Below are 22,760 nucleotides of genomic sequence, written 5' to 3'. Positions count from 1 at the left end.
TTGCAGACCTAGCAGGATTTTTTTTCCCCAGGTTTCTTCTTAAAAGAAACCGTGCAAAATTATTCAAGCTATTACTGGTATACTCTATAATACAACAGCACTAATTTGGAATCTTTCCATGCCTTTGTCCCCATTCTTCATATTTTCAGTCACTTGAAAAAGAGATACCTCATCACTGTTGGATAAATCTCAGTGAAAAGCACAGTGACCATGGCTGGCTGCACAGTTGGGAGGGGACAGGCTCACCCTAAGGGCCACAAGCAGCTCTCTGAATTTTCACCTGTTGGCCATCGATTCAAACTGATCTCACTTGGCAGACACCAAAAATGCTTTCCATCCGTTTGTCCCTTGACAAAAATAGCAGCAACCCCATTTCTGTTTCACTCAAGTCTTCCTTGGGGACAGTTCCCTCCTGGCTTTGCCAGGTCCCATACTGGCTGTCTGGGGAAGTAAAACCAAGGAGAGGGTGAAGATGGGGTCTTTATCCTGGGGTGGGCTCAGGGCATCCCGGATGCAGTAAAGAGGAGTTTGAACTCCCCATACTCAGGATACTCATTCAGGGATGTCTTAGTTTTTTCTTTTGGGGAATTTTCAGCAGCGCTCCAAGGCAGCTGGAGGCACAGAGAACTTTAAGTGCTAGATGAGGCATGACTTAGTGTTAAAGCATCGCTCGTGTGAGCAGGCTGGTACCCTTCATAAACGCTGATGGGGCACCAGAAGCTCTTCCTTCTTTCCCGGCTGAGTTAGGCAGCCTGAGGCCAGGCACTGGCCAGAGGGCTTGGCCTTGCTTGCTCTGGATGCCTTTCTGGCCCCAGAGTTACAAAACCAGCCTGTGTTCCATCATGATCCTACTCTTGCTTCCTCCCTTGCACATGCCCCAACAGGGGAAGCTCAGCCACTTGGCCCTTTTGTTTCTTCAGATAACATTTTCAAATCCACTCAACCTCCTTTTAAGAGTCCTTCCCACAGCTCCCACTCAGCTAGGCACTGGAGAGCTGGTATAGGGACAACTGAGGATGTCCTATGGATACCAGAGGCCCCTTTAGTAGTAACTGTATTTCTTGCATGTCTTTTTAAGTGGCTTATGGGCTGCAAGGTGGGTCTTCAGATCTGGTCACAAGGCAGAGAGGGAAAGGAGAGGAGGTAGCTCATCCTCTTGCTATTTTGAGATGGCCTGTAATCACCTCCCCACAAGACTGTAGCGAAAAGCACCTGCCTTGGCTCCCAGCACCCTCAGCCCCCATGCTGTTCTCCTCTCAGTACCAGTGCCTTCGCCTTTTCATGGAGAGCAAATGTGGCTGCATGGTTTCATCCCTCTTCACCCCACAGCATCCTCCCCTCCCACACCAGCACAGACAGCACACACCATCTCTTCAAGGGAGGCTCAAGTCTTTGCTCCTTTAATGTGCAGTAAAAAAAGACAACTCTCCCACGCTCATCAAGAAATCCCACGAGCAGGAGCCCTGAGCTTGGCACCCTCCTCCTTGGCTTTCATTTACAAGTGGGCAGCGTGTGCGGTTTGCTCTGAAGGGTTTTTCTCCCCGTGTGCAGAGGAACTTCTGGCTGCTGCAGGGCTGTTGCACTGGCATGAGATGACTGATGTCTCACTTCCCCTCTGTGTTCACCAGCTGAACGAGCTTCTGCAGCAACAGCACGTTCCCATGGGTGTGACAGTGGCGATGGAAGGGCCTCCTGCTTTAAGGGGATGCAGCTCTGTGACCCCGGCACACACAGCCATCCTGAGGGAGGCTGTAGCATTGGCCTGGCTCACAGAGACTCCCCACACCACGGCACGATGTGGTGGAAGGCATCAGTGGAAGTGAGAGAGGGAGGTAAGAGCACATTGGGAGTAAAGTATGATAATGGAGAATTAAATTAACTGCAAATAGTTTGCTGAAGGCACATCCTACCCCGTGGGAGACAACCCCTTGAGCCTGGGGTACCACTTGCAGTCCTGTCCAAGTCCGAGGGCTTGGATGACTGGCTGTCATGCAGTGGAAGCATCTGGGCTGTGGGTAGGATTCTGGATAAACTGATGGGGAAAGGGAGGCAAGGAAGAGGAAGAGAAGGGGTTGTGAGTGGGAAGGTGTTGCATACCACAAGCACTTGTGCAAGAGGGATTAGAGCAACAGGGTCCCTCTACCATTAGTGTTCCTCCTTGGCCACCAGTAATGCTTCACATCCCCGTGCTTTCCAGTCTAACACTGGCAGGCAGAGGGCTGGAGATACATTCTAGGGGAGGGGTGAGGAAAGAGGCAGGCAGGAATGATTTCAGCAGCAGACTGCAGCCTCTCCTGTTTCTTGGGCAAGATCTCTAACTACCTCACTGGAGAGTAGGATTGGGGAGCTTCTTCCGGAGCTTCTTCTGCTTTGCCCACACTGTACCATAAAAAGAAAAGCCCACTGAACTCCCACATTCTCTAGCAGCTTTGAAACCCCCCTTTACAAGTCTATTGTATGATATCCCTAAACACAACGAAGATTATCTGATGTCTGAAAGCAACTTAAAAATAAAAACAACTCAAAGGTAAAACAGGAAGAGAATGGAGGAAGGGGACAGAGTCCTTCCTCTGCTGGCCCCTGGCTGGAAGCAAGCAAAACAGCACACACAGCCTCTTGCTCCACAGCACACTGGTCCATAGCATTCACAAGGCAAACATAGCATCATCTTCCTTTGCTTGCTTCTGATGATGGCTGGCAGCAGGAGGGGACACAGACCTCCCTGCTGAGGAGCTGGACAAAGTGGGGAGGCGGTCTGCAACTTTCGCTCGCTCTTCCAGAAATTTGTCAAACTCTGAGGGCAAGAGAAGAGCAGACCATTAACGAAGAGGAAGATTTGTGGAAGAGCCAAAGTGCTGCCAGGAAGAGTTAAATAAAAGGGTTGGCTGGCATGTCTTACCTTCACTGGTAACACCTTTTGGATCCTCTGATTCTCCCTAGCAAAGAAAGAGAAGGGCATGGTGAGAAGGAAGGTGGGTAAAGGCATCTCACAGATGTGATTCTTTGTACACAGAGAGACAGGATAATGTTCCCCCCACTTCTACAGTACAAATATGTTAGAGGGGCTCTGAGCCTCAGTTCATTAGCTATGGCTCCCAGAAGGCTGATGATACTGTTGTGGTATCCCAAAGCTTGTGTCCCTGGCTTTTCCTTCTCTGGTCCCTTCCAGCAGCCTGTGCCACACATTCAGTGATGCCAGCACTATTAGTTGTACAGTAGTTATACACTGCCTGAAGTCCAGCCCCACAGACAACTCTGGCTGGACTGCTGGCTCCAAGAAGGCAGCCCCTCACTTACCACATCAGTGGAGAGCCACTTTTCTATGTCTTCCATGAAATTGGCTTGAGGAACTGGTACCTGGGACCAAAAAAAAGGGTGATGAGGCCAAGAAAATAGAGGATGTTCCAGTAAATCCACTGTGTAAGAAGAAAGCCTAACCCAGAAGCTCAGCCTCTTGCTCCACTGTTCAGTCAGCTCAGGCCCCTCCAAATCCAGCCACTGCCACTGCAAAGCTCTCCCAGCTACCAGTGCCATTGCTCACCAGCATCCTCTGTTCCATCCATGCCCAGACACACAGTTTCCAGGATTCATGCCATTAAAAGCATCTGTGGCTTGGTGGTTGGCTTTGGGGTATAACGACTGGAACAGAATTTACTTTTTGGTGAGGATGCACTAGGTGGAAGTTGGCTGCTTGTGTAGGCAGCCAGAGAACAAGAGATGTGCATTTCTCTGCACTTTTTCCCTCTACAAACCAGTGACAGTCTGATGTCAAAGTCTGCAATGCTGAAGATATTGGAGGTGCCAGGTCTGACAGCACAGTAAGGGGGAAAGACACCTGCCAAGAACTGATTCCCTGGTATGATCATGAAGCACAGCAGGATTTGATATCTCACTAAACTACTGAAACAGACCCATCAAAGAGAAAGTAATCAACAATTAAATTTTACTTCCAGTAGGGATGAGGCTAGCTCAGAAAAATTCATGGCCTTGGTCAATTTAAACAGCAAAGAGACATATTCCTAGTGGACAGAGGTAACTTTGAAAAAAACAAAGCTTGATTCAAAACCTCAGATCCTTTTCTTGAGTCAAGAGCTTCTGAACAAAGCCGAGCAAGAAGCAGCCCTTGCTAGAGGCTCCCCAAGTAGAAGGAGAGAGTATTTGTGGGAACTTATTTATTAGTTTTCTAATATATATAGCTCCCTTGCCCTCAGGAAAACACCAAGACCAAGAAAAAGAGTAACACCTTCGTACCAAAGACAGGCAGATTTCCTCAAACCAGGGAGCAAGCGCAGATAGTTATCACAGCTGGCAGATGGATAAATGGGAACAGAAGAGGATGTGTGAGATTAGGGAAGTTTCAAAGCAAACTAGCTTTGCCTACCCAGAGAGGATCTCTTTGGGGTAGAAGTGCATTCAAGCCAACTGTACAGCATGTGGGGAAACTTCTTAGAGCAGACATCAGCCTGGGTTGTGCCCATAACAGGAAGACAAGGCTAACAAGCTTCAGACCCACGAGCTGTCAAAGCCTCTGTGTGCCTGAGGGAATGTAATTGCAGGAATTCCTACTGCCAAAAGACCAAATTCAACTGCCTGAAAGCTCAGCCACTGGCTACAGGAGGAGGCCTTCAACAGAGTTAAAGTTGGAATGTGTTTCCCTTCAAATGAGGCACCTCATGCTAAGGAGAAGAGACTGCAAGGAGAATGAATGGTAACAGCTGCCCTCATGATGCCACCAGCTATTGCCTCTGCCTCAGACATGCACCCCAAAACAGGCCATCCTCTAGCTCAGAGTGGCACATCTTTTTTGGCCTCAGAGCTCCTAGGATTTTTTCTTACACATAGGTTTACTTGAGGAAGGACTGGCACACTGCCTGCTTCCTTCTCAAACCTGGTCTCCACTACTGGCCCAGCCCAGGGTTGCTCTATTTCAGTTAGCAGTATCTGCTGATGTCTGCTGTGCATCCTCATGTGCTGTGCCAGTGACACTTCTGTTTCAGCAGCCCCATCCTCCTTCTTCCCTGCTGGTGCTCCACAACCTCAGATCTCACCATTCCTTGACGCATCATCCACTTTGTCAGCTGGGCTCCTTCACCAGAGGCACCAGACTCCCCCTGGATGACAGAGAGTCTGCATTGCAGTGTGAGGGAGATGGGAGGCAGTGGGTTTTGGGTGAGGGAAAGAATATACTAATAATGGTAGCCTACTTCTCTGATTGCAGAGAGAAGGCAACCAGACTTGGAAATTTGCTGAAGAGGAATAAAACATTTCCAGGTGGAAATTTCCCTGTGGGGACATCTTTCAACTGCCTGAGGCAACCCCAGACTTTTCACAGCTCCTTACCTCAGGGCTTTAAGGAATGAGGTATGCAGCCCAGCTAGGAAATGCAGGTTGATGGAAACTGGGAGTTATCATCACTTGACTTTTTCCAAACAGACAGCACCCTTAGTGCCTTGGTGAGGCAGGAGGTTACTCTCATTCCTGGTGATGCAGTAAAAGCTGTGGCCACTTACCGCTCCTGTGTTCTGCTGCCGGGCATCCAGGGCACCAGCAAGGCCTTTGGTGGCTTGGGGGTCTTCGTACTTTACCCTGGAAGCAAAAAGAGACACAACAGGCTGATGAGATGCCTGAGAGTGAAGAGAAGGAACTTCTAAACATACATTTGGTTCTTCTGACTGCACAACTTTTCATCCTTGTCATTCTGTTCCCAAGAGCTTTTAGAAAGGTGTGCAAAGCCCTTATTAAAAGTGTAGCCCACCACAAAACAGACTAATCTGCTCACTGGAACATCATTGTGGGATACAACATCCTTGGTACAGGGACAGAAGGCTGACAAGGACTCATCTGGAAACCAAGACACAGACTTAGAGAGCTAGGTGCATTAACCATGACACTTACCTTCTTTAGGGTGGACTATAAAGAGAGAAAACTAACACTGACTGACCAGAATATTACAGATATTTTAGAAAGGATTTGAGGAACAAGCCCCTACATACATATCTTCATGGACATGAACAGGTCAAAAACATCTCTTTAACTAACACCACATGACAAGTGATGGTGGAAGAGGCTCACTGGCCTATGCTGGCCATAGGTGAGACTGGATAATCAGAAGAGCCTAATGTTGCTTCCAGGTCTCCAAATGCACCATTACAGCAATCTCTTTCCACACAGTTTTATGTCACCCATAATTTCCCTCATCCCAATCTTGTGTCCCCTCTAAGCTGCCACCACACATGACAATGCCACACGTCACCATTTGATCCATGCCGAGTGAGGAAAACTCTCCATAGGAAAATGAAGCCTTTCACAGGAACTCTCCACAAGTTTCCTCTCCAGCTGCTCCCAGGCCCATTCCCACAGATCCAGGAGACCATCAAGTGGAGCTGTTTTTGTTGGGGGCCGGGGGCTTGGGCCACTGCCTCTCAAACTTCTCAAAGAAGTGTTCATCAGTGAAGGGGCTGCTGTGGACAATGGCATCCAGGATGAAATAAAGCGCTGCTATCATGCCACTGATGAGGAAGAATGGCAGGAAAGGCTTGAAGTGCCTCAAGCACTGCCTCACCGAGACACACATGAAGCAAGGGGGGGTCAGGAACAAACCCCGGAGGATCTGCCAGCACAGTCCTGTATGGGAGCTGTAGAGCAATGGGTCTTTTGAAGTGGAGGGAGACACTGAGAGCAGAGGTTTGTGAGTGAAATGTGAAGCCTGAGCCACGAGAGGTTACCTGGCAGGAGTGCAAGTGCAGGCAGATGAAGGGCAGTGAGGAATAAATAGAAGATGTCTTGTTACTTGTGCAGAGATCATAAGCCTCAGCCTGTTAGGGACTGTGCTACAGCAGAGAGGATACAATTCCACCTCTGTCCAGAACTCCAGCGCGGAGCGCATACCAGTGGCTCCGGTTTCAGCCCCAGATTGGGTGCTGTTGGTACAACTGTTTCTGTGCTGGACTGCCTCTGTCCTCAGGCAGCACAACACACAGTAAAAGCAGTGGGGAAACCCAGGGACAAAACATATGAAGTTGTGAAGGCCATGGGTTTCCCCACTACATTTACCAGAACAGTCTGAGGCAGAGGAATGGAAGGAAACATTGTTAAGAGACCTTAACTTGCTACTGGCCAGCTGCAGGACAAGATACTCCAGTGGCTGCAGGAATGCAGGAGCACAGGCCTTGGAGGGCTGGAGGCAATGATGTACCCATGGGCTCTACTGCTTGGTACTCTATGAAGAGCAGCAAATGGCTTTGCCAGGCAGAGCAGCATGAGATCAGCCACAGTGTCTAAACCCAGAGGATCTGATCAGCACAGCTCTTGTCAGCTCCTCCAGAACAAGGATTCAGGAATCCACTCTGCAGTGGAGAAGACCTCTTCAGTTCAGCCAGTACTGTGGAGACTCAACTATTAGGGCTTTACACCAGGAGGTCTCAAACACACCATGGAGGAGGAAACAGCAGTCCCACTTGCCAAGATTGAAGCTGAAGCACAGAAGAGTGCCCTCTTGCAAACCACAACTGACTGCACTCTTCCTGTACTTCAGCTCAATATTCTGTTAGGCTGAATCAGTAATCAGTGATTCACAAATTCAATATCACCCCAGTCAGCATGTGAGTTCAGAGGCAGACAAGAAAACTGAGCCAGTCCCACTTCACGCCTTCAATCCCCAGACACTGAGTCTCCCAGAGTATGCAGCACTGCAACTCTCACATGCAGGGACCAATTCCATCTCCCCATACCTAGGAGGATGCCATGAAGGGGAGATGATGGCAGCAGGAACAAGGACTGGGATCATAGATCTCATCCTACTAACACGGTGTGTGTGAAGAGTGCATTTTTGTTTCATCCTACTGTCTCCCAGGAGCTGCTCACAGGAGCTCTCTCCAGGAGCTGCTAGTTGGGGCATGGCCCCATTTTCCCTGAGCCCTCATCCCTTGCAAGAAGGCAGGATGGGACAGAGTGAGCTGCTCCACTCACCCTCTGCGCTGCTCAGCCAGCGAGCTGCCACGGGTCAGGGCAAACATGTCAAAGTCTTCTTCCAGCTTGCCAGAAGTGTCAAGGGAGTGCAGCCCTGCACTTACACTGCTTGAGCCCAGGTCTGTGGGAGAGAGAGCAGGGTGAGCATGCAGCACAGAACAGCAAATGGAGGACTGTGGGCTTAGAGAGTGTTGGATGGAAAAACTGTCATCAGAACAGGCTAAACTACTCTAGGCCCACTCCTCCATCCTGCTCCTCAGCTGCAGCACAGTCTATGCATGTGTGCAGTTGTAGGTGAAGTAACAGAAGCTGTTTCTTTGCCCACTCAGTAGATATTTTTGGCTCAGTTTCAGACAGAAGCAGCAGTATCAATTTACTGATGCTGAAGGCCAGATATTCCTGAGCATCTTAGACAACTCTGGAGGGAATTACTGCATAACCTATGGAAGAAAGTAACCTGTGCTTCTGGGCAAGCACCTCTGAGACAGATGAGTGGATTTTCATGACTCAGGCATCATCTGAAAAAAACACTTGATTTGAAAAATATCTCAGCTGGCTTGTCTGTAAAAACAGTCTGATGCCAATTTTCTGCAACTGCATCCAGGCAGTGCTATGTAGGCTGTTGTATGTCTCGAAGAACTCCCAGGACCCATTGGGCTTTTTGAGTAAACAACCTGTCAAATCCTGCATCCTGAACCCAAGATGCTCATGGCTGCCTTTGCAGCATAACTTCAGATTCTCTGCTTCTCCCAGACCTCAGTGGTCAGCCTGACACCACACAGCAAGAGATGCAAGCAGACAATGCTGCCAGGCATTGCAGAGGGAGCAGCTTTATCCCTGGTCCTGCTGGAAGGCCAGGTCCTTAGCCACAGACTAATGGCCACCTCCTGCACAACATGAGGTGAGGATGCCAAGACATATGCTTGAGTGCCTTGGGGCATATACAGGTTTCTTCATGAGCTTATTAGTTGAAAACACATGGCATTTTTCTAGGTTACTCTAGGAATCTGACTAAATAATTTTGGGAGATGAGTCAAGGGCAGGAAAGGATTTTCAAAGCAGCACAGGAGAAAGACTCAGGGGAAAATCACATGGCAACATACTCATTCCAGCCAGCTGAGAGGAAAGGTTGCTGGTGACTTCAGGCTGTTTCAATGCTGAAGGAGTACTGGGTCCCAGGTCAATCAAGCTGTTCTCTGCCTCATTTGGTGCCTTTGGAAGAAGAAAAAAGAAGCTGGTGGAGAGTTTCTGACCCTACAATCCTAGCTCATTGATACTGGAGAGGAAAGCCCTTCTGCAGCTTCTGAAGAAGAGGGACAGTGATCAGAGAACTGGTTGGCAATAGTGTCCCAGGGCAGCATATGCCTTGGTAGCCAGCCTCCCAGATCTGCTGGATGTCAGTAAGCAGGGCAGATGCTGGTTCTGAGGGTAGTGCTCAGAGAATGCTCATATGGGAATGGGAATCTCACTATTCAATAACTGCTGCTGCTGCTCTGCTCTTGCTCTTTGGGCAGGGCAGGAGAGGTTTGCAGTGGGAAATGGGGTGTCCTACACACCAGGTGCTCTGGTGCAGCTTGGCTAGGACAGCAAAGCCCACCATTTCTAAGTGGAGGAGACTGAACCTCCCTGGAGGGAGGGCACTGCTGGACCTGCAGGATGCAAACCAAGCTGCACAGAGGGGCAGTTGCTCTGAGTTACCTTAACAGGCTGTCCTGTCCGAAGTCGCTCAAACCTGTAAGAAAGATGACAGGACGCATTTCAGTAGTGTGGGCTCATTCACCCACAGCAATAAAAAGAGATTTATAAGATTTGGCACACGCTGCCCTTTCCTAACCACTAGGAAAGGGGAACAATGGCTCAGGGCCCAATTTTCCCTCAAGATACCCCAACAAGACCCACAGAGTTGATGTCTCCTGAGAGATGGTGTAAGAAAGTTTCTTAGGATCTTTCAGAGTTACTCCTAACCAACAGCTCTCCATACAGTTCATCTGAGGATGAACTCCCCAGACTTCATCCCAGCAAAGAGATGTGTTTGTTGAAATGGAAGGGAAAAAAAAAGATATGCTGATCCCACCTGGGCGATTTCTTTCTGTTCCCATCTGCCTCAGAGCTAAAAAACCAGCTCTTTCCATGCACTTGCCTCCTTCTTTTGGGTTATGCCACAGGGACATCTTTATACCCCATCAGGAACTGACACAGCAGCTTTGAAAGGACAGGAATTAGTCACCAAAAACTGAGAACAGGCTTTGTTCTCAGAGATGGATGATACAGACTGATACATCTCGAGTATTATACTCATGGGCAGATCAAAAGGGTGGGATAGGCAGTCTTCAAGGGCTTGTAAAGTCTTGTGGGAGAGCAGGGAAGAGAGGGAAGGAGAGAGGTACCTTTCATGGCGTAGAAACACGTTATTGAGGTTGTCATTGATGATGAGCAGCTCCTCAGTGAGTTGCTCATGGAGGACACGGGGAATCAGCTCCAGGACTCGCTGCTGCATGGCTCTGCATGTCCGATTCAGCTCCTGTTCAAAGCAGGGCAAGTCACCACAAAAGTCACACTATGGCTGAGCACTCACAAATTTGGAAGTCTGACTGGAACACAGACCCCAGAGGCTACTGGGATCTATCAGGGACAACAAATCTATCATGGGCAACAAATATTGGTGTGAGGGATAAATTGAATCTGAGCTTTACATGGAATAATTGTATGTTTTTTGTGTAACACAATCCAGAAAGAAAGGTCCTTGGGGATGACAAGTTCCCCTGTGAGATAATTCCAGCCTCAGTAATGTGATTTCCATCCACCACTGAAAATCCGCTTTCCTTGTGTCTCCCTTATCCCTTCACTCCCTGACAAGCCCCACACTAAACTGTCCAGTCATTCCCCACACCTGGCATGCATTGGGCCCCAGTCCATCAGGTCATTGCTAAATTGTGCTGCATGTGCCAGCCCTCCACCCTGCCCAGTGTTCCTTACTTGCAGCAGCTCCAGGTCAGAAGGCTCTGCCTGGGACGGCACCAGCTCTGTCAACATCTCCGACATAACCTTTGTGTTCCCATTCACCACTTCCAGCTCACTGCGCAGCTTCCCAATCTGCAAAAGCAAAGTGAAGTGACAGCTCTGCCAGGGGAGGCTGGGGACATAGCTGAGGTAGCTCTGAATGGCAGGGAATGGCACCACATTGCATGCATGTGTGTGCATGCCTGTTCACAGAGCTGGAGAGAACAGTCTCCAGGGAGTTCATTTGTCACCACTCATTTTAGCTCTCAGAAGCTCCCAGCAGGAAACCTCTCCATTACTTACCATCAAATTCATTTGCTGGCAGCAGATGCCAGGCCCTCACCTGGGATCTTTGGCAACTAGTCTAGCCTTGATTTTTAATAGCCAGCACAGGCTGTTGGTATGATTCAAATATCTCCTCAGCTAACAGCTCCCATGTGGTAGCCATTTAAATTGTATAATTTTGAGAGTGGTGTAAGAGAGGAGAAAACAATTAATTCCCATTCAACAGGAGAGCCTCAGCTAAGTGTGCAGTTGAAGCTTTAGTCCTCTGGTTTACAAGGTGCTAATGAGCCTCTTTAGAACAGACCCTCTACCCTCTGTTCTGTAAGGGAATGCAAAACACTGGCAGCTGGGGCTTTGGTGCTGAACATGGTGTCATATGAAATCAGGGTGAGGAAGGAGAAAAGAGGATGGGGAAACAAGTGAGGAAGCCCTAGCCTTTGGAAACCACATAGCCACACAAGGTTGATTCATATAAAGTAAGCAGTGAGGCAAGACAAACAAAGATGATAAGGAGGCATCATGTCCCAGCTCCCCACTTCCCTCTACCTGCAAGCAGCCCTGTCTGAGGGAAACATAACCACTCCATTTGGGTTGCGGTATCCCAGTTCATCAGTGTAACCACAATGGAGTTCTGGGGAGCTCTTGAAGGAATGTGCTTTAGAGGAACAGCTCCTTGAAGACAGAGGCCAGAGCGGGAGCAGTACTGCAGTCCCAGAACAACGTTTGTGAAATAGCCTCAAACACAGGAATAGTCAGCAACATCCTGGGACTTGTGTCCAACTCACCTGCTCTGGTGTGGGTGTGATGGGCGCATCACTGGATGTGCCTCTCCCAGGGGGCAGGGTGACAGGGTGGAGGATGGACTCCATCTGCTGAGGGGAGTTGACTGCAGGTGAGTTCTGCCCAGATTGAGAGTTGGAGCTATAGACAGTCTACAGACAAAGGTGGGGAGAGAGACAGAGAGAAGGAGATGTTAGACACACTTGACAGGGCAGTGCAACTAGAGGAGAAATATTGATGTCAATTCCCCATCTGGTTCCAACAGCTCTTGGCTGTCCTGGAGCTTCTCACCACCCAAAACCCCTCTAAATTCAAGACAGAGTTCCTGAAGTCCCCTCACTGTTCCAGAATGGCAGCTGCCCAACATTCTTCTCTTCAGCAATACTCACATACCCTCTGTGGTGTGTGGATGGGTGACAGCATGTCCAGATCAGTCATGGGGAACTCCAAACCCTTCCGTCTCAGGTCTTCATATACAGCAACGACACCAGTCAAGTCCGGAGAGCTGCGGAAGGCATCTGCCCAGGACTGGGGAGAAGGAGACAGTACAGCCCATCACCAAATACAACAGCCTTCTGTACAAACACCTAAAGACACACACTCTCTGGACTGGTGCAGATGCTCACACTTCTTGCTCACCTGGATGAGGGTCAGCACCTTGTCATGCACTATGGCAGGTGGATTGTTCTTTGGCAGGATTGTTCTCACCAGGACACCTTCTACAAAGTCCTGGCTGGACACAAGGATGTGGAAGCGGTGGCCGCAGTTCTTGACACAGGTCTCCAGGACCTTCAAAGGCAATAAAGCTTTAGCTGTAGCCTTCTCTGCCCTCATGTGTTACCCTTGTTGGCTTTAGGTACATGGGTCTGTTCAGCATGTGTGCTAGAACTTGTGTTCAGCACTCATCTTTACAGCAGGATATCAGAGAGCAGAGAAAGAGCCCTGACCGCTCACCGTCAAAGCCAGCATAACTTCATGGAAGTTCTTATTCCCTACAATTCTCTTCTTAATGGCTCGGAAGGCATCTTTGGGCCTGAAGGAGAAATGAGATGAAGAAAGATCATCAGAAGGTTGAGGCAAAGGAAAACAGCCACAGGTTCTGGATACCTCATACTCAGCGAGTGTCCCTCCTCACCATGTTTTCAGGTTGGCTTGAAGCAGTGTCTGGTAAAGCAGCTTTTGCTTGTGCTTCTGCAAGAGGAGTGGGGTTGGCTGATCACAGAACCATTTAGGTTGGAAAAGACCTTTTAAGGTCATTGAGTCCAACCATAAACCAAACACTGTGAAGTCCACCATTAAACCGTGTCCTTGAATGCTGTTACTGAAATTAGAGGCCTCTGTGCTGATGTCTGCAACAGCTCAAGGTGCTCAGGACACAACAGAGAACACAGTAAAAACAATACTAGAAACTCCTGGGGGATAGAGCAAAATCCCATGGCAGAGAGACTGAAGAGGAGATCACAGAAGAGCTTGGTGTGGGTTAGAAACAGGAAGATCAAGCTGCGGCAATTCCTGTGTTACTCAAAGGGGAGCCGTTTAACATTTCCATGGAGAGAAGGAGGCTCAAAAGCTGCAGGGGAGATGCAGGGGTAAAATCTTTTGTATATTGGAAGTGTGTAGGAGAGCAACAGCATCACAGGGCCTCATTAACCATTCTCAGAGGGGAGAAACCCCATGGTCTCAGACCACTGTGGTCTTAAGAGGGCACAAATGAACCAACATGTTCTTGCAGAGCACAGGAAGAGAAGCTGAGCTGGAAGAGAAGCTGCAGGAGAAAAGTGGGGTGGAGACACTGAGGCAGTGAGGAGGGCAGAAGTGTATTGGCCTGTGGGGCAGCAAGGTGCCAGTGGATAGGCACTAGCAGGGCAACAGGAGAGCCTGTCCAGCTGTGTTATCAGGTGCTCAGATCTGAAAGAAGTGGCCACAGCTCAGGCCTGAGAACTGTGGACAGACACAGGTGTATTTGCACCGTGGGGATAGTGGAAAAAGAGTGGTGACAGATCTGTAAGTAGAGATGTTTGACTTTGTTTCCATACAACTATGAAGCTGAAAACTGGGCTCGCTAATCCTCTGTCAACATCACTGTGGGGTAGGACAGCAGGAGTGAAACCTACATGTTTTATTCCATGTAGCACCTTCTTTTTTAAATGCTGCTCTTGACATCTCCACTGTGAGAAGGGGCATTCTCCCTTGAATTCACTGGCAAATCCCCAGCTCCTGAATTACCAGGTCTGGCAGATTGATGAACATCTCCCTGCAGGGAGAGTGAGACAAGATCTCCCCCACTCACTTTGTGTGTGTTTGAGTACATGAAAATACTTGAGAAGAAACTCAAGAAAGACTGGCACAGTGAGAGGACTGAATATCAGCCTGAGATTTTCCCCTCTTCTCAGTCACCAGCCCTTAGATTTTTACATTCCCAGAGGAGAGAAAGAGAAGGGTATGAAGGGGGAATAAATCAAAGTGGAAGAAATGCAAATATGCCTTCTGGAGATGGGAGGCAGCCTGACTTGAACAGAAGGTTGTCTGGGGACCCTGAAAGGCCATTTGAATGGCTCCTAGTGCTCACCAAGATAATAGAGAAGCATCTAATAAATGCTCTGACAGCTTTGCTATGTTTCTAGGTCTCCTAGCAGAGCCTTGTCTCAGGGATTGCTGGGAAGCCTAGCTAATTACCTCCATCAGTGCAAACTACCATTGCAGCCTAGGGATGTGGTGTTACAGGAATGCAGGGACCTGCTGCTGGATATGGGCCCTTGTCAGCTTTCTTACCCTTCTTCAGTCTCATTAATGATGTCACAGATCTCCATGTTGAGAGCCCAGTCCTCACTCCGCAGGGACCCATCGGTAGCTCTCTCTGGAAAACAGAAACCAAGACAAGGTTAAGAGCAGCCCCGGCACTTTTCAGTTAAGCTCTCACAAGACCACAGACCCCAGCCTGCTTCTCCCTGACTGCCACTACAACATGCTAGGAAGAAAATCCATATGCAAATTCCGGGTCACCAGGTGTTCCCCACTAGGTGTCACCAGGGCAGAGCACACTGCTGGGATGGTGAGTGCCCAGCTCTGCCCATGCCACCAATGACCACTGACACACAAACACCTCTGGTGTCCTGCACACGAAGAAAAGGGGCTCAGCATGGCTTCAGTTCCACAGATGGGGAAAAGGGGGCTTGTTTGCTTTGTTACTGCAAGGTGAAAAAGTGTGAGTTCAGCCTGCTCACACTGATACAGATCTAATGCCAATAGCTCCAATTCTTAGTCTGTACCACATAAGGAGACAAAAGAATCAACCCCCCTTTTTTTGTACACCAGCTCTATAAAAACAAACAAGCAAACACAGAAAGCCAAAGCAGAGTTTCTCTTGCTTAACATTTACACCTCTCCCCTGAACTTCTGGCCTCTAGGGAGTGTGGGCAGAAGCAAACCGCAGGCTGAAGTTGAAGCAATATTGTTCCAGCTTTGATTGTGTCCCTTTTAATTAGGAATTCCTCAGTCAGCCTTGATGTTATTTATTCAAGGCAGAGATTTGGGAAATGAGCAGCTATTACTGGGAGCACCAGTGTCTCCACCCTGTAATCATCCATGTCTCTGTCCTAGCCATGCCATTGACTGATGCCTTCAGGGACACCACCAGTAGCTAGGGAAAGAACTGCCAGTGGGGTGAGCAGGACCCAGGCACTCCCCAGACCACAGGGAAACACAGAGACGCGGCAAAAGGCAATCAGAGGACAAGAACCATCATTTCCAGCTCTCTCATCCTACAAAACACTTAGCACTGGGGCAAGAGAATTAAAACTGGCCAGACCGGTTTAGCATTTACCAGGTGCTCTTCAGGAGATCTCAGTCCCAGCAAGGTACTTAGAGAAGTGCCTGCATTTTCAAAACTGCTGTCCCTGCAAAATCTGGGGCTGTCCCTTGCTGCTGTGGGTCCTCTACCCCTTTTGAGAGGTCCTTCCTCTGCAGAGCTGCCTTTTTCTACTTTTGGCCCAGCACTTAATGATCCCTGTGTGGGAATGAAATTAAATTCCTGTTCAGATAGTAATGGGATAAGGCCATAACGCAGGAAGAAGATGACTTTTTAATTCCTGCCTGGGTAAGCACATCCATCATGTCCTGTTAAGGGTCAGGCACAGAGCTACTCACACCACTGTGCAATGCAGCCTCTTACAAACGTGTCCCTTCCATAGACTGCACACCACAGTGTGAAGCTATCTGGATCTTATCACAATCCTGCCACCACCTTTTCTGTTGGCTACAGAATGCATTGATTACACAGTGATTATGCTGATGACATTGTGGCCACAGCCACATGGAAGAAGGCAAACAGGGAAGGAGAGTGGCAGAATGTTCTTGACGCTCTTCCACCTTTTAAAAGGTCTGGCTATTATTGGAGTAACCTTAAGGCTCCTTGATTCAGGTAATATTTTGTCACTTTGAGTATTAACTTTACATAGGGATCCTGATCTCTGGCAGATCCAAGCTTCCTCAGTCAGGCACAGGAGGAAGGATTGCACTGAGAGATGTGGTGGAGAACACATCCAGGGCAATAGGCATGCACCAGGGCATGTACCAGTCAATGGGGGAAACCTGTGGTAACACGAGGGAAAATGTTTTCCATTGGGGCTCCTTTGGAATCAGGACTCACAATATCAGAGCTCCAGGTTTCCTCCTGCCCTGGGTCACCAGCCTTGCAGGTGGGCAGGCAGGTTGTGGCTCAGGTCAGTCTGGTGGGTTTGGCTCACATGGTCACAAAGCCCCCCTCACTTGTGCTCTCCTCCAGGATACCCTGCTCATGACATATCATGGTTTGAACAAGGCAGAAGTTTCCCTGCACTGCTGGAACTGCCAATGAATCACAGAAATCCACTACACAGGGGTTGCTCTGCTGAAAATGTCTACATCCACTCTTTCTCACTCCACACAGAAGGAAAAACCCACAACTTAGGAACAGGGCTGAACCTGCTTGGAAGCTCTGAGCTTCAGAAGAAACAAAGGACAAAATAAAATCTTCATTTAACCATCAATCCTTGCTGTTCAAATCTCCCCAGCCTTCCTTCTCATTGTACACAAACATGAACTGAATCTGCAAACACCCTTTCCTTGCTCTCCAATGTTAGGTGGCACATTGTAACCTGCTCACCACCACCCTTTCCCTCCAAATGCACCAATCCTGCCAAGGTCGAGCAGCAGGTTTGCTTTTCAGAAAGGAATGTAAATAAACCATGTGTGCTCCTTCACCTGGCTGGCCAACTAGGGGAAAACTGGGCTTCCTAAGAAGTGACACACCTGTTACCTGCCCCTGTTACCCCACAATACGGTGATCATCCTGCTACTGTCACTCCAGTTCATACACTCATCAAGGGAGAGCTGCAGGAAAGCAACAAAAGTGCCATAAACACAACACAGGGTCACAAAATGCAAAGCTGGAAGAGCAGTATTAGAGCATATGGGAAACAGGAATGTGACCCTGAGGCAATTCCAAGGACAAAATGCTTGAATTTACCCAGTACAAATTAAGGCCTGGCCTAGCTGGCATTGGGAAAGCTGGAGTTAATGCCCTTCTAATCCTCCTTGCTCTCTTCCAAGCTGTAAGGGACTGTCCAAGCCTAGTAAGATATGGAGTTTTCTCCAAAATCCTGAACTTTGCTCTTTTGTAAAGCCTGCAGAAGGGAAGGAAACAAAGCCTAATTAGTCACATGAAGGATCAGGGTGGCTGGCCCCATTTCATGAGCTGTAATTAGCACATGAGCTGTCTGCTCCGCACGAAATCTGAGCCCAGGATGGCTGGGGACAGCGACAAGTCCCTAAAAAGAGCGAGCACGGGAGGCAGGGCACTGCCACACGCCCAGCATTCTGCTTGGGAGGACTCATCAGGCAGCACCTACTTCTATGTGTTACCAGCTGAGCCTGACCTGCAGCAGAGAATTCCCCTGGCAGAGGTTATTGCAAGGCTGTGAATGGCATCCCCCTCCAAGCCCCAAACCAACTGGCTGCTGAATATACAGGAGGCCCTTCATGGGGCTGCTCCAAAGCCACATTGTTCTGGCAGCCAGTCTGGCTTCCCGGGTGTGACAGCAGTGGGGTTTGTCTGATTCCAGTCTGCTGCCTCACAAATTGCTCAGATTGACCCAGAACCGCGCAGGACTGTGGTACGGGTTGAACCAGAGCATCAGCTCTTTTCCTGCATGGCACTGGATGTGCTCCTGCTGACTGCAGCTAGGTTATAAGTTATTTGGAACCAACTGATAACAAAGAACTCCAAACACTTGGCATAACTGGCACAAAGGAGCTGTACATTGCTTTGTGCTATGAGTACATTTCAAACTTTGCTTCTTTTCAAGGTTATTGTCCCTGGTGGCAGGGGAGAGCACACTGTGGGGTTGGGGATCCCACTCAACTGTCCCTGCAGCAGCACACCAGCACTGCAGTCAGTAGTTTGGGGGAGTACAGGAGCCAGGGACAGAAGGTACTGTGCAGGCTCCTGTCCCCTTTGCTCCCCATTCCCGACCTGAAGCACCCATAACCAGCCAGATGCTGCTCAGAAATCCTTTGCCAGTGGTATGCTCTCCCCTCCTCCAAATGAAGCCTTCAAAAAGTGCTTCCTGCAGTGCTTCTTGCTGGCTCTAAGTTCCTCAGCAAAGCATCAAGCACCTTCTCACCCATGTCAACAGGTGTTTGAGGGCACCAGCGGTTCATTGCATGAGACAGCTTAAGTTCAGCAGAAAGCAATGCAAGATGTCCCTTCTCCCAGCTTCCCTTCAGTTCACAAACTCACAGGCCCAAATCAGCATCCTGTACAAGCCTCATGCTTTTACTTCCTTTGAGGGAACTTCAGCACCAGCTCTGTCAGGACTTTACCATTTAGCTGTATCCTTCCTCAGAAGCCTGAGGACAACGTGCATTCTAGAGAGACCAGAGATACGACTTCAAACCTAATTCAAGGATGGTGATGGACACAGACTGCGCTGATATAGTGGTGTGGGTATTTGTGTCTCTGAACTCCTGCTCCTTTCCTGTGAATCAGCTCATATTCTCAGGGATCAAGTGACTTCAACCGCTGCCTCTGTTGCTTTTCCTCCAGATAGAGCAGGCACAGAAGACAAGGCAATGCCTTTTTGAGAAGCACAACCTTGCAGGGACCCACAGAGGGGAGCAGGAACACCTGCAAGGTGGGATCCAAAAGGTTGTGGGGATTTTTCTGGCATATTGTTTTGCATCTGCCTCTCCTCCTCACCCAGGAGCCTTTTACTTGCTCTGTCTTTACAGTCTCAACATTTCCCGGTCCTCATGCTTGAAATAACTCCCATCCATAAAAAAATCTGTGTCATCTCTGTGCTACACCGTTACTTCTATCCCTTGCCTGCCCTCACTCACTGAAATAACCTGCCTCTGTCCCTTTTGGTATTGCTATAATTACTAGTTATTTTAGACTTCTAGGGTGAGGAGAGAGCATTGGTGGTTTCTTCTCCATTCTCTCACTCAGAGACAATTCACCTCCTTGAAATTAGATTTTCCATTTTGAAAATGGAAAAAAGCTTCTTCTAGATGGAGGCATAGTGGATTTCCCTTTCAAGGGGGGAATCTGAACTATGATGCTTTATCAGTCTTTGGAAATTTTCCCACTGGTGTTTAAAAAAACCCAGAAATAAATAAAAAAAAAAATCCAAACAAGCAAGTCTGTATTCCTCTTATTTGGGAAGAGACATCATGGCACAAAAACAGGACAGAGACAACTTTTGTGACTAAATCTCAGAACTGTGAGTAAGAAACTAGAAGACCTACTCCTCTGCAAGTGACTCATTCTGTCACAGATCACTGAGATTATCTGAGCATTGCTTTCCTAGTCAGCGAAAGAAATGGGTCTTACTAGATTAACATTAATGAAGGAATTTGAGAACATTGCTGCGGTGTGCCACAGAGGATTTTTTTTTTTATTCCTTAGTCTTCATCTAAAGCTATTTTAGACTTCATAAGCTATATCAAGCATACATGACTTTGCCCAAATAATTTACAAGGACGCAGCATTATCTTTCTGTAGACAGCCCAGGGCAGCAGCACTGTGCAGGTTTGGTGATCAGGCTCACAGGTTGGACACACAGCTGCCACAGACCTACCAAACGAGTTTGGGGAAGTTGTGTTTGTGTCCCAAATTAAGTAGGGAAGATAGCATTATATCCATGTTCCCAGGATGTTGATAAGCAATGTACAAAAGGAGAAAATATTCATAATTTCAATCACCAGCCCTTTCAAGTTGTCCACAGAGTTCCTTTCCCATATGCTGTACTCCCATAACCCCAGTGAACCCCAGTCAGTAAGATCTCCCTAGTATCACACCTCTGCTTCTCAGTTCCTCTCTGACAACACTTTTGAAATAACTTTTCTTTTTTCCTCTTCTTTGCTGTTGCTTTGTTGCTTATTTATTTGAAACAAAGCCTAGAGGTATAAGCCAGTTACAACCTGGTTACTAAACTGATCAGAAGATCTGTAAGGCAGCCTTCAGATTGCCTCCACCCAAACACAAGGACACATCTGATACACTCACCGAGGGAACAAAGAGCATTCATTTGGGAAAGGGCAGGATGAAACATGTGATGTTCTTCTGGGGGTATGCTGAAGGTCATCTGGAGAATTTTGGTAACAGAAAGTCTTCTCTGATGATTCTTCCACCACCTAACTGTAATGCATCTCACCTATCTGTCCCAACACCAGAGTGGCACATCACAATGCCCCTGACACACTTTGGGACAGTGTTAAGGTAGCCCCTAAAATCATTATAATAAAAGCATTACCTAGAGCAGCTCCTTGCCCTCTTCTCACCTCAGGCAGAACCTCCTATTCACCCATGTAAGGACACCAAAAAGACTTAATGTGGGACTGGATGTTCACAGCAAAGAGCAAAGTCTGACAAGCAATGAACAGCAAGAATGAGCAAGTGAATAAACTTACAAGTGGAGAGTTTAAATGGGCATCAACCTTCAAGCACAACTTCAAGGCCCTTAGACAAAACAACATGGGAACAGAGAGTCTTCATCCTAAGCATTTTAAGAACTGCATCCCTGTCCTGACTCCAGTGCAGCTGTTGACAGTCTTTCTCTCTAACTGCGGCATCTCTGCACGACTTTCTCAGGCCACATCCTTCTCCCACGTTCCACAAGCTGCCCTGAGCACAGGCACTGCAGGACACCACAGTGCCCCTGGGCCCGCCAGGTGACAGGGTGGGTGCTGTGTTCACTGCCGGAGCTGCTGCTCCATCCTGTGAGCCAGCAGGAGCCAGGGCGCGGCACTGCCAGGCACCGCTTGTCCCACAGCCCAGTGCAGGGAGGCTCAGGGCGGGCAAACACTCCCAGCTGCCCAGCGCCTGACTCCTTCGGGTAGGAGACATGGGTCCGACTGGGTGAGCTGTGTGCCCCAGGGCCAGCCCAGCCTAAGGCTGCTGTCCCCACATCCCCGCATCCCTCGCTGACCCTGTCCCACATCCCCGCTGTCCCCACATCCCTCAGCCCCGCTGTCTCGCGGCCGCCCCTCGCGCCACCGCGGGTCACGCACCCCCGAAGAGGCGCGGGCGGGAATGGCCTCGAGCCAATCACAGGACTCGGCGGTGCCGGGGGGCGTGGCGCGGACCACCGGCCCGCGGCCCCTTTAAGTGAGCAAACTTCACCTCGCCACCCCGAGACCCCCTCGCACCCGGATTGGCTGGCGGGGCCCCCGACGGAGCCGCCTCGGGCTGCGCGCCCGCTATTGGCCAAAGGCGCCCGTCAGTCAGAGCGGAACTATCCTCTGATTGGTCAGCGCGCTGCCGGTCCCGCCGCGGAGGCGGGGGCCGGCGTTTCCCCGAGGAAGGGTCCGGCGGACGCCCCCGGGGGCGCAGGGCCGGACGGGCGACGGGGGGCGCAGGAAGGTTCGGGGGGCGCGGGTACGGCTCTCACCGATGCGCTGCCCCACGGGGGAGCTGAAGGGGTTCCCCAGCAGAAAGTCCATCGCCGCCGCCGCCGCGCCGCGATCAGCTGACGCCGCCGCCGCCGCCGCTCACGTGACCCGCGCGCCGGCCGGGGCGGGCCCCGCCGGGCCCCGCTGTGACGCCACCGTTCGCCGCCCGGAGCGGCCCCGCCGTGCCACGGGCTGAGTGAGGCGCGGAGCGGCCGCGGAGGGGCGGCGGCTGCCGGCGCAGGGCGGTGTGCGAGCCGACGGGTCCCTGGCCCTGCTGGCCCTTAGCCCCCGGCCGCAGGAACCGAGGGGCTCCCGGCGCCGAGAGCCTCCGCCGCTTTCTGCGACCACGCCGAGCTCGTGCAGAACACTCGCGAGCCTGAGCGGTGCCCAGACCCTGGAAAGCCCGTGGCGATGGGCTTGTAGTTTTGCATAGCCCGGTGTGGGAGTATACTCGTAGGAGTTAGGAAGAAATTCTTTACTGCGAGGGTGGTGAGGCACCGGGACAGGGAATTGTGGATGCCCCATCCCTGGAAGTGTTCCAGGCCAGGTTGGATGGGGCTTTGAACAAATTTTTTTGTGGAGATGTCCCCTGTCTGTGGCAGGGGTGTTGGAAATGATCCTTAAGGTGCCTTCCAACCCAAACCATCCTGTGTCTCTCCACAGGGTGGTTGGCACGTTCTGGGACGTGTTCCTGGCCCAAGCAACTGCCCTGCCCAAGCTGAGGCTGCAATCAACCAACACCCATACCTGGAAAATGGGGACGTGTTAATAACCAGCACAAAACCTGCTCTAACACT

General features: G+C 49.8%; 1 protein-coding gene across 2 annotated transcripts; it reads right to left on the bottom strand.

Annotated features, from left to right (window-relative positions):
• Nucleotides 1-1,384: 1,384 nt before the first annotated feature.
• On the bottom strand, nt 1,385-22,147 carry LOC131591570 (target of Myb1 membrane trafficking protein). Of its 2 annotated transcripts, XM_058862387.1 has the most exons (16): nt 21,963-22,147; nt 14,806-14,890; nt 12,988-13,066; nt 12,673-12,822; nt 12,427-12,561; nt 12,039-12,185; nt 10,945-11,061; nt 10,356-10,489; nt 9,667-9,700; nt 9,072-9,180; nt 7,969-8,089; nt 5,511-5,586; nt 5,049-5,111; nt 3,298-3,357; nt 2,900-2,936; nt 1,385-2,794 (listed from the first exon to the last, which is right to left on the bottom strand). In XM_058862387.1, the coding sequence occupies exons 1-16, from the start codon at nt 22,012-22,014 to the stop codon at nt 2,646-2,648; spliced, it is 1,548 nt and encodes a 515-aa protein (XP_058718370.1). In that variant the 5' UTR covers nt 22,015-22,147; the 3' UTR covers nt 1,385-2,645. The 2 variants fall into 2 exon arrangements, with proteins under 2 accessions (XP_058718370.1, XP_058718371.1); XM_058862388.1 differs by lacking the exon at nt 5,049-5,111.
• Nucleotides 22,148-22,760: the final 613 nt, after the last annotated feature.

This window comes from Poecile atricapillus, chromosome W, assembly GCF_030490865.1.
Source record: "Poecile atricapillus isolate bPoeAtr1 chromosome W, bPoeAtr1.hap1, whole genome shotgun sequence".
Classification (NCBI taxonomy): Eukaryota; Metazoa; Chordata; class Aves; order Passeriformes; family Paridae; genus Poecile; species Poecile atricapillus.
Note: the sequence above shows the minus strand (reverse complement) of the source record. Positions and strands in the feature narration are given on the sequence as shown.